At 40.9% G+C, this 12032-nt stretch overlaps 1 protein-coding gene across 1 annotated transcript in view; it reads right to left on the bottom strand.

The window, feature by feature from the left end:
• Positions 1-12032, bottom strand: part of NBAS (NBAS subunit of NRZ tethering complex) — a 229246-nt gene that overhangs the window by 66290 nt on the left and 150924 nt on the right. The window contains exons 42-45 of the mRNA XM_063125180.1: positions 9979-10089; positions 7099-7349; positions 4590-4924; positions 530-751 (exon numbers count right to left, since the gene is read on the bottom strand). Coding sequence (XP_062981250.1) covers positions 530-751; positions 4590-4924; positions 7099-7349; positions 9979-10089 — 919 coding nt within the window. The remainder of the gene's footprint in view (positions 1-529; positions 752-4589; positions 4925-7098; positions 7350-9978; positions 10090-12032) is intronic.

The raw sequence follows: 12032 nt of genomic DNA on the forward strand, positions 1-12032 counted from the left end.
CTCAAAAATGCCTAACTACTGTGGCTTAGCATGTCATCTGTACAGGTTCATTAGGTATAGTACTGGATCAGAAGACAGTCAAACAACTCTAAGAAAACATTCTGGACAAATGTCCAGCTTTCCAGCTGACTTCTTTGAGAAACATTCATGAAGAAAGCCTGCAATTCAAGTGAATCATCCGAGCAATATCTTACCATGTGTATCTCACAGATATAAATTTTCAAAATAGACGGAAAGCTAAGATTTTCCTGACAAAACCATTTCACGATGAAACTGAGCCCTTGCACTGTATTTTTGCAGAACGTTCCCCCGCCCCCAGAAATAAATCCCAATTTGACAAACATCAAGTTCAGTAAGACAAAATGTGCAATACAGAGTTATTGGGGATGGTGGGGGAAATGAAGCATTTAATAAATGTTTTCCAGTTCCACTTTTTTAAAAAATTAACAAGTACAAAATGTACATAGGCACTTCTGCAGATTTATTATGCACAATCTTGATTTGGTTAGGCTAAGTATTTTTCATTTACCTGGTCACTGTTTTTCAGGTAAGAAATAAAGCTATGGCTAAGAGTTTCCAGATGTGCAAGAGACTGCTGCAGATGATCCAGTGCAACTTCGTAAGTGATTTGCCTGTTAACCACGCCTTCAGTGCCGTCCTCCTCAGAAGTCCTTCTTCCAGCCTTTTCAGCAATGTGTTTCACTGACTTAATAGCCTTCTTTGTCATCTCTACCCGGGAATCCACTGACAGCTGAGAAAAGATAATGGTCGCCTCATCATAAATTGTCATTGGCATTCGCAATACAAGGGTGCCTGGATGTACATGAATCAGTGGTAGGAGTAGCTGAGAAATGTATACTGATTAAGAGATTGTCTTTGCTTGTAGGGAACAAGAATGTGTTAAATACAACAGGAAATGAGCAAGAGAGAAAGTCTTGTTACTTAAAAAGAGTCATCCCTTTCAAATTCTAATCCCACGCTAGCTCATTTTTTCACATCTACATTTTCTTGACTGATTCCATTATCTAACTTTAAAGGTTCTTCCTTAAACACACACACACACACTTAAAGTATAATATTCTGCATTAATCTTTAAGGACAACTTTGTATGCTTCAATTTGTTGGACAAATCCCTTTGACGCTACCAGCTGGAAGTTTTCCGCTGTTATTAGAAGGTATTTTGATTCATGTTAGCCTGTGGTTCAAAAAGGGTGACAAGCAAATGGGGAGACAATAAGAAGCCTGTGTATTTCCATTTTTATTTTATTTTTACTAATGAGTCTCACAAAAGCATGTGGTGGTTTTCATCAACTACATATTGAGACGCTCATTATGTTTTCTGAAGATTCCTCACCTCGCACAGTAACACTGTTTCTCAGAAGAAAGAATGAACTGCACTGCACTTCATGAAGTTGACTCTAGCCCAGAGAGTGTAGCCAGAGAAAGCAAATGTTAAGAGGCATCAGCTTTACTCTCAACTCGTGAATCTTTAACTATCCTCAACCCTCAAAGAATGAGCTATTGTGTATATACCTCCTACAAGGTGAATTATATTTATTCATCAACATTGTGACAGCTGGCCTAAAAAATAGCAATGGAGTTTAATTTCCCCCATTTCTGCTCAGGCAAAGATTTATTGTTCTGAATTCCTCAAACACATGATGAATTCATGTATTTCCTTGTGCTGGCTTCATCTTTAATATAGCACTTTGAACATGTGAAGTGCTATAAAATGTTCCTTATCTTATATAGCTTAACTATTTATATAGGGTTGGATCCAGATTTAGAGAAGAGCCATTGAACTTATGTTAGTCGTGACTAACCCAAGTCCCTTTGATTCCAATGGGTCTTCTCTGACTAAGTCTAGATCCCAACCCTCAGTTTGTACACCTGACTGGCTCCAGAGGCAGAGTATGCAACAATGTTATAAAGCAAAATTAAAAGATAAAACATTTTCATGTGTTGATGTAAATATTGACACAACAATTGGCACAAATGACATCTCCGAATGCCAGCCCTAATAGAAAGAGTAAGGGTGCAGTCCTATATTAACTTTGGAGTAAGTCCCATTTAGGTCAATGGGTCTTTCTTTTGTGTAAACATAAGATTGGGCTGTGCATGGATACAGTGCTTCCAAACAAGCTCCATCCAAGTGCAGAAGCCATGAGAATATCTCTGTTTTATATGCTCATGATAAGGCACACAGATGACGTAGTAAAGACAGCACACTTCAGCCTGGTTCACACATGCAAAAAATGTATGAAGTCACTCCACTGAAATGCCTTGCATTTGAGATAATATGAAAGTTCTGTGGTGGTGTATTCAAACATGCAAGTCACCACTCCGCAAAGAACTTGTATGAACCAGCCCACACTAACGCCCCAATACAGATAGCAAGTGGTGTATTTCCCTTTAACAAGAACTTTAGAAGTCTGCTAATTTGCATTTAATGCCTGGCATAGGAAATCTTTGTTCAGATAAAATCATGGAGATAATGGGTATGATCTAGAGAGTGTGCCTTCCACAAAGGATTGTGGATCTGTTCACAGAAAGGATTGAGATCCAGATCCCTTGCAGACCCCAATGCCACCTCCCAGTGTTCCAGAGGGTTCCCCAGTCCTCCAGTACAGCTTTACAGGGGCCACTGGGGACTGCGGGAAGAAGCAGAGCAAAGCGCCTTTCCCACAACTGCCTTCAGTAGGAGCATCCCATAAGCAGGACTCCACTCACAAGAACATTGGATCCAAGTCCTTGTCTCTTTATTATCTTTTAAGAAAGATGACATGGCTTTTTCTTTTCTTTTTTACATATTATGCAAAATCACTTGATTAGCATATCCATTACTTTGCTGGTAGAACCATTTCCACTCTCGTCCCGTATTGTGCATTAAAATTCTCACACTCTGGATAAAATGATGCAGATGGCAGCAGTATGTATACAGTCGGGCGTGTTTTGTTGCATGCTAAAGAAAAGTGTATGGCATCCTCTGAAGTCACAATGATCTTGCAAGCAGAAATTGGACAGTTTAAAAGAAGAATAGCAGGACGAGACAATGCTACTTTAATTGTGCATTCATTTTTACACAGCGATAAATTATGGCGTTATCAAGTAGTATTAACATTTGCTGTGTTTCCTAAAAACATGCAAAAAACAATCTTCCTTATTTCCAAGAGTGTGGTGGGGTGTTTTTCTTTGGGGGGGGGGGGGGAAGGAGAAAGGATGCTTGCTCCCATTATCCTAAATGGATATGAAAGGTCAAATTCAGACATTTTATAGGGGAGTAAGGCAACAGATTAGATTTATAAATTAAATTCTCTCCCATGCTTTAGATCAGAAGGAAGTTACCAGCTCTCTATGTAAAATAAAGCACACTAAGAGTGACATCAGACCAGGGGGGCGGTGCGGTTTGTCACTTTCCCTACATTTTTCTATCCCACAATAGGGATGAGCAGCAATAGGGATGAGCAGCAAATCACATGGCCCATTCACTGGGCGTTTTTATTGCACTGCTTTTCCTGCACACAGCAGGAAATGGTGGCAAGTTTCACCTAAAAAAAAAAGAAAAAGATTTACCGGGTCTTATTTTGTCGAGGAAAATAGTGCAAAAGGAGCGGGAGACGCATGGAAGGCAGATGCCACCGTCCAAAAGACCCGCAAAAAAAAGAGTGACTAGTAACGAGCATGCAATAAACGCTCATTTGATGATGCTCCAAATCAGGTTTCATTCTGTAACTGAACGCAGTGCTATCACACAATATCCAACTCTGCTATCCGGTAATCCTAGGTAAGCTTGGCCGATAAATTTCAATATCTTGTTAACTTTGTTAAACTGTTTTAGTATCTTATATTTGCCACAGACAGTTGAACTTCAAACAATAAAGCAATAGCCTGAATTGCAAATGAATCAATAATAAAAAAAATTGGAGATACTGATTCAGAGATTTTGTCAAATCTACTTCTTGGAAAACATTGACAAAACGGAGTATTTTCACAAAGTTGCTGTAATGAGGAATCTGCTCAAATTGAAGGAAGGTATGTTAGAGGGACAGGTGTACTTCTCTCTATAGACTAGGCACGCAGTTAAAAAGAAAACGGAAGTATTCTTTCAAGATATCCCTTTAATTCACAACAGTATGGTACTGTTCATTAGCAAAATATTAGATTAAGCCTCCAACTTAAGCGACCGTCTGTTTGGTCAACTTTGTATTGAAGAGACAGCCAAGTTAGAAGAATATGAATTGTACTCCTCCTTCAGAAAACGGTCACTTTGAGATGAGAAGTTAAGATTAGATTGTGACCAGGGTCTACAGAACTATACTCAACAGGATGTTAGTTATTTCTACTTTTAACTGAAATGTTTACACATATATCTTATATCAAAGTAGTGTGAAAAATTTAAACCAACCCCTTTGGGCAGGGAAGGAGAGGGAGAGGAATTCCTTCCAGGCAAGCTGAAGTCCACTCATGCGACATTGAATGTTTCCTGAAAAGTCAAACTTAATACATATTCAAGTGAGAGGCAAAGGTGTAGGAACACTTCAAAATGAAATATCTGAACATGCACGATGCAATGGTAAAACTGTACTTACCTTGGTGACAGCCTTTGAGGAAAAAGTAATTTCGTCCATGAAATTGATAATATCTCCTGGGTAAAGTCTATCAAAGTACTTGGCACAGACATCATAGGAATGTAACCATTCGGCTATAGCTTCTGGAACTCTTTTAACAAGATGGGGATCCCCATTCCAGAAGAGTTTTTTTAGCCAGATGGCATAGACAGAACTTGGAGAAAGCATCCTTCCATCTTTTTCTGGAATTTTAGGAGCAAGCTTCGAAATTGATAAAATATTTTGACTTGTGAGGATAGGATCCAAAGCTTCCAGAGGACTCACATTTTCTTCTGTTAGCTTTTTGTAATTGAGACCTAATAAGCAGGGAGGGAGAGATAAATAAGAAGCCTCCACGTCACATTCCTTAAAAAAGAAATCACAACTAGCAATTCTGTAATAAAATGAGAGCCGCTATTTATGCATGCCAGAATCCTACTAACAGTGCATTTAGACAACTTCCATGTTACACTTCCTCCCAGCTTCTGACAGGGCATACCTGTGTTTTGCTAAGTCCTTTCAAAGAATAAAGCATGCATAGAAAAGGAGTCAGGAAGGTCAAAAAGCACACTAAGGAGGCTCATATGAAAGAAAAAAAAACCCCATGCATTGAAAGAAGGTGTGAAAGGGGGTTGTGAAGCTACACAAGTGAGCTCTGCCCTCCTGTGTCATGTGAAAGGTCTTTATCACTACTGACCCTGCATGGGTGCACCTATGATCTCTTAGTATTTAATCTATTTTAGGTGGTTCACAGCACTTTCCTCAGATGTCAGTCCCATTGAATTCAATGGGGCTTACTCCTGGGTAATTCCGCATAGGATTAACTTCTCAGTGATTTTCATAAGTATTAGTTGGAGTTCAGGGTGGTGTGATAGTAGGATGTGTGTGCCTGTGTCTGTGTGAGTGTGTGTGTGGGGGGGAGTGGAACCATCACTTGGATGCTAGAATTGGGGTAACAGATGCTACTTAAGGCTAAAATTTAGGTATTGTCCCTCTTCCCCCAGGATCTCATACTAGCATATGCATTATGAAACGTGTCCACAGATATATAAGAATATAGATTTTGTTGTTGCTGTTGTTGGCTGAATTTTCACAAATCAATAACCTTATTTTCTCTGTGTCTATCTCGGAGCAATGGTATGAAGCATGAAAAATGTATAGCTTTCTTGCTGTTATTTTTATTTACCGTATTTCTTCGATTCTAAGATGCACTTTTTCCCCTAAATAAAGAGCTCTAAAAATGGAGTGCGTCTTAGAATCGATGGCGTCTTAGAATCGAAGCAATACGGTAAGAGGAAAAGAGGAAGCTCCTGCAGCAGCCTCGAGCCATGCAAGCGAGGAGGAGCTGGTTGGGTAAGCGCCTGGTTTTTTGTTAGGCAAATTTATTTGTAAGTCCCATCGATTTCCATGGGATTTACTCGTGTGTCGTCATCCCCTGGTGCACAGACAAGTAAAGAGCGGGACTGGAGAGTTAAGTTTACTCTTTGTTTCAACGCCCCCCCCTTCTTCCCGCGCAAACAGCAGTTTCTTCTCTCACAGAGGGAAAAAAGAAAAGGACACAACCATTAGAAGAAAGCGCGGAGGGGGGGAAGTTGGCTGGGCGGTGAGGGAAGTATTTCTTTGATTCTAAGATGCCCTTTTTTCTCAAATAAACATCTCTAAAAATGGGGTGCGTCTTAGAATCGATGGCATCTTAGAATCGAAGAAATACGGTAAAATTGCTTTGCTGGCTGATTGGAGCCTACAGGGCGCCCCGTGCAGCTCCGGCCCTCGTCAGCCGCGCCGGGATGACACAAGAGGCTCCAAGAGTCAGGAGGCTCACTCCCCCCCCAAGCACCGGGTCCCCCCTCCAGCCGCCGCGCTGGGAAGCGCGCGTCCTGCCTGGAACCCCTCACGCCCGCGGAAAAACCGGTTCTGCTCCACCGAAGCTGCTCTCACGCGGCAGCTCCAGCTCCATTGTCTCTCTCCTCCACATGTAGGCAGGCAGCCAAAAGAGAAAGTTCCTGCAGCAGCCGCGAGCCGGGACAAGGAGCTGGGAGGGTAAGCGCCTGTTTTTTGCTTACCCCTAAGCCTCTCCCAGCCCAGTGGCGCCAAAATCCAGCTGCCCAATAAGAATTGGGCAGTCTCTCCCATTGCTCTGCCTGCAATCACTTCCTCACACCCAGGCTATGCCGTAGTCCTTAAAGTGGAGCTTGCTCAGTGACAACTAGGGTTTTCTGTTGGTGGTACTGAAATTAGTGTGCATCTTTTTTTCCCAAATAAACAGGTCTAAAAATGGGGTGCGCCTTAGATTCGATGGCGCCTTAGAATCGAAGAAATACGGTAACTCCTAAGTTTTCAGATTGTAAGTTATAACTGTTATACGCTGCTACGTTAAACACATTCTAGATTAATGAACACCGGTTTTAAAACCATATTTTGCTAATGAGAAAAACACACAAATGAAATTGATAGATACAAATGTAAAGGACAAAACGTCTGCACCACGTACCTGGGGAAACTGCCTTGAATTTTTTCAGCAGACGTATGTGAGTTTCAGGTTTGATAGAGTGCTTCACAGATTCAGGACAGGCACAATTCTCAAGGAGTGTGAAATAATACAGTAAACGCTGGTGATCTCTACCTTCAATAGTAGGGTATACATATTTTGCCATATGCTCGTGAAACGCTTCAGGGGCAGCTTTCAAAGTCTCAAACAGACCAAGACTTTGAGCTCTATCTTCTATTGCAGCTGTGGATAAACTGTATGGTAAAAAGGAACTTGTTTTGCAACTGTAAAGAACAAAACTGAGGTTTCATGAATAGTTATTTTGCTGCGTCAGTAAAATCCTAAACTACCATCTCCAAAGCAACCAGAATCATAAACAGACTTTTATACAAACAATTATAAGAACTCTGTCTTAAAAGCATATTTTCCTAACAACAGCTCCAGTTGAAGTTGCCTGCTCATAATTAGATTATACTGAATCACTCATCAAGTTGGGTATTCAAGTTCTTTTCCTGGCATTACATATATAAAAAAAATCAAGCTTTTTAGCTTTCTAATAACTCATAATTCGCTGATGTTTTATAGACTTCCGAGATAAATATACATTTTAATACCTCTTACTGGAAAGGAAGCCAACTTAGGAGGGTGGGACCAACGGAACGCAGAAAACTGAAAGGAAAATCCAAAATGGTGCAGGACAACATTTGAAATAAATCCCAACAAAAAAACCACATTTGGGTAAGATCCTATACCGCTGGTGTGCTCCTACAGTTTCTGTTGCAGCAGCAGGACACACCGCTAGTGCAACACGAAACAACCCAGGAAACAAATGGAAAGACTAATTTCTGGAGCTGTCTTCTGCAAGCTCCATTGGCCTCTTCTATTTCAGAAGGTTTCAGCTCATTCGTGTTTGCTTAAAGACCAGCTAATTTTCAACTGTGCTAGTGGTGGGTCCCGCTAGTGTGTGGACAGCACCAGATAGTGCCCCTCTTCCTCAAGGAAATAATTTCTTGCCTTGGAAAACATGTTATTCAAAATGAGTCAAGTTAGCTCTACTATTTGGATGCGTCCACTGTTTGCAATGGGATGTGTCCCATCTACCTTTCGTTACTGTTTCCCATTCTCATCTCTTAGGCCTCCTACTTCCACCCTCCACCTGGTTCCATCTGCTGCCTATTATCAGCCTCCATTGTCAAGGCCCTTGCTACCACCTCTACCGCCACCAACAGCAGCATTTTCCTTGAAACATGCTTCCTCCAGTGCTATCTCCAGTATTCGAGGCAGTAAGCCGGAGTGCACCAGTTGCTGGGGAACATGGGCGGGAGGGTGCTGTTGTACCATATCCTGCTTGTTCATCCCTGGCCGATGGCTGGTTGGGCACTGTGCGAACAGAGTGCTGGACTAGATGGACCCTTGGTCTGATCCAGCATGGCTCTTCTTATGTTCTCCTCCTCCTCTTGTACTCCCCAAACAGGTACTGTCCCAGCTTCCCTTCCCTTCGCCACTGCTTGTTCCTTTATTTTTTTTAGGTTGCCTGCTTTGCCTAATAGGTTTACTGAATATGTTTAGGGTATAACATGGTTTTAATCCAACGTTAAATATTTAAATATGCATCCTAAAGTCAATTTTACTGGACAAACAGTTTCTTTACTGCTACTTAAATGGCTCCTCTGCCTCCAAGATGAGCTGTGTAGTGAGTGACTACACTCACTTCAAAGTAGAACTGGCTTATTGGCTAGCGATATAAACAGTCCAGCCAACTTTACTGTGTTTTCCCCCCTGTTTTCACGACGTATTTTCTGTTCTGTTTGTTGATATTCACAATAATTTTTTTAAAAAAACCCTTTACTGTGGCTTTATGGTTCTTGAAAGGGGCACAGATGTTCAAGTGGGTTTGAGAGAGGTGCAAGACAAAGAGGGATTAAACCTAGCCTACTAACTTCCCCCTCCTTTCACGTTTCTGATGGTACTTCTCTTGCATGGCATAGCAAAGAGATTCTAGAGGAGAAGCCAGAAAAAGGTACTGAAAAACTCATGAATATGGAACATTACATAAATACATCACCTTGCCTTTCTAGGAAAGTATTCAAGCTGGCTTATTCACAATAGTAAAATCAATACAATCACATCAGACTCCAGAGAAACAGCATTAAACAAAATTCACGCCCCTAACACATTAAACCAGTTTAAAACACTACCACCAGCAGATGATTCTAATCTTGGCTGGGAATACAACGGGTAATATCCAATGTTAGTCCTAAATAGATTAGACCCATTGAATTGAATGACACTTAGTTGTGACTAACTTATGTCTCATTCATTTTAATGGGTCTACTTTATGCAGGATTAATACTGGATACTATGATTATTATTATAATTATTATTATTAATTTATATAGCACCATCAATGTACATGGTACTGTAATGGCTATAGACTGCCAGTTACTCTTTAAGAGATATAAAAGTACACGTAACAAAACCAGATACTGCTGAATACAATCGTCTGTTGTTTACTACCAAGCCAATATTCCTGATTTTGAGCTTTAAGTATCTGAGAAACCAACATGGGGAATGCCAGCAAGCACTTTTGTTGCAAGTACATTGGCAGCCATTCCTCTTCTTGATCTAACGCACTGAAATATATTTAAGTGAATGGCATTTTTGTTGTTACTAGACACTAAATAACATCTTCCATTTGATCAATGGTTTCAGTGCTGATGGTATTCACGGCCAATGACGGAATTCAATGCTCAGTTGTTCAAGCGCGTCTTTAGATTCTGTCTCAGCTGATTAAAAGAAAATGTTTAAAGACTCGCTTGGCTTCAGCCTTGAGGGATACTCACCAAAACAGTTACGTGAAGTAGAATGAGCTGCTGTACTTACCCACTGTCACTGAAAAGAAATTCCAGGTGTGTCATGTGAACGTCCCAGAGTGGGACGCTGTAACGTTGAGCCAAGGAAAGAGCTATCCTGTACACATTTTCTTCAAGTGTTCTGGTTAGGAGGAACGATGAAATACAGTGTGAAAAAAATAGTTTGATTGGGCTTCTAAGAATATAATCAACCGGAGAAATGCTTAAGCTAGTAAATGGATCACGTTTTAGTAGATTTATCCCACCGAGCAGGTTCAACAACCAGGATTTTAGCTATTTTCATTACTTTGCGAAATAGAGAGCAAAGGAGGCTATAGTTTTAATCCAAAGGGCATTATTTATGTGCTTGAAGTCAAGCATGAAAATTTCATTAGTTTTATATAGAAAAAATCTCAAGCTGCAGCATGCACAAATAATAATTATTAAAGCCTCCCTAGGCATAAAAAAGCATTTACTCCCCCTGCCACCACTTATTGAGTGTATGATATTCTTCTTATTGAGTGTATGATATTAAAGGATATGAGACATCACAGAAGGTATCAGGTTTGACTAAGACTCTGGAGGGCCAATTCCTCAAGGAGGGCTAGAGGCCACACACGACCATACCACTATTGTAAGCTAAGCATTTTGTGAATCTTTAAGTTAAAGTGCAGAAACAACCCCCTGCTTAAAGCTGAAAACAAGGAAGGCCTTTTGCAAATGGAGAACTCTGCATATGCATCAGAGCCCCTGAAGATGCATCAGAGGTAGCAATATGCAACCTCTGAAGGCAAGCTCCTATAGATATTACTGGGACCGTAGCTTGAGACAAACGTGTTAGAGAAATGTATCTAGAGTCACACCCCCAAGGAAGTCCTAAACCCAGAGCTTGAGGGATGTCAGATAGGAATGTCAGCCTGCATATCTCCATCCCATCTCTTTATAAAAATGGATTGATGCATGTTTTGCATCAAACACATACACTGCTTCAGGAACCATACGGTAAGCCATGCTGCAAGTTATGCCTCTCTCTCCCCAAACAAAGAAGCATTTTACTGGCCGACATGTGGAGCCCCTTAACATGTGATTTGGCCCTTTGTATGTAATGGGACCAGCTGGTCAAGGCAACTGTGAGCCGTCATCTCGCATGCATCAGCTCTACTCAGTGTTTTAATATCAGATTGAGCAAGTGGAAGCAACACCAAGCAAGGCAAAACAGAGAGACAGAACGTGGCTGCTCCATTAACCATCGTTATGTGACGGTGGCCATTCGGCAATGAAGATCGACAGGGGACTTGCATAGCGATGGAGCACTGAGCATGGATTTGGCTGCCCAGTTACCATGTCCTAAGCAAGCCCTGGTTTAAAATTTTATGTTGTTCATGACAGCTTGCTCAAGGCAACCAGAGGCATGATGGATTCATTCACCACAAGTTAAATGTCACAGCTCAACTTTAATCTGAATTCCCTTGTGGACACTCAAGACACTGGACTAATTTGAAAGGCTCTGACAACTCAGTACACCATGCCTATTAGGCCATTTGCCCTTTACTAGAATCCCTTTTTCCAATGTATGGAAAGCCACAGAGGATACCTAAACATACATGCATAAACAACATTTTCCTGTTGTTTTGTTAGTTGTCTAATTTTAGATTGCAAAGACAGAGAGGCCCCAAGGGACTTACAAAGGGCCATGTATGTAGATATTAAGAACATTGAGATCAGTAAAACTGATGTTAATAACACCGCTATTAATAATACTATTAATATTAAGAATATTGGCCTCATGGAAATAATAGTGCTAGGCTAGTGCAATCAATATTTGGCACCATTCCCGTGTGATTCTATGAATACTCAACACGGCACATGCACATTTTGGAAATCTAAGTGAACCTGCATTAAGAAGACACAAATGTTATAGACAAAAATATGTGCATGTGTGTGACAGAGAAAAAAGCTGCTAAAGGATAGTTGAAAACGTATATATGCCGGGGGGGGGGGGGGGGGGGGCAAGTTCCAATGAAGTGTAAGATTAGCTGCTGGAGCACAAGAAATGGGATGAACGTCTCTCCGCTAATAATGTCC

Source organism: Elgaria multicarinata, chromosome 4 (genome assembly GCF_023053635.1).
Source record: "Elgaria multicarinata webbii isolate HBS135686 ecotype San Diego chromosome 4, rElgMul1.1.pri, whole genome shotgun sequence".
NCBI lineage: Eukaryota > Metazoa > Chordata > Lepidosauria > Squamata > Anguidae > Elgaria > Elgaria multicarinata.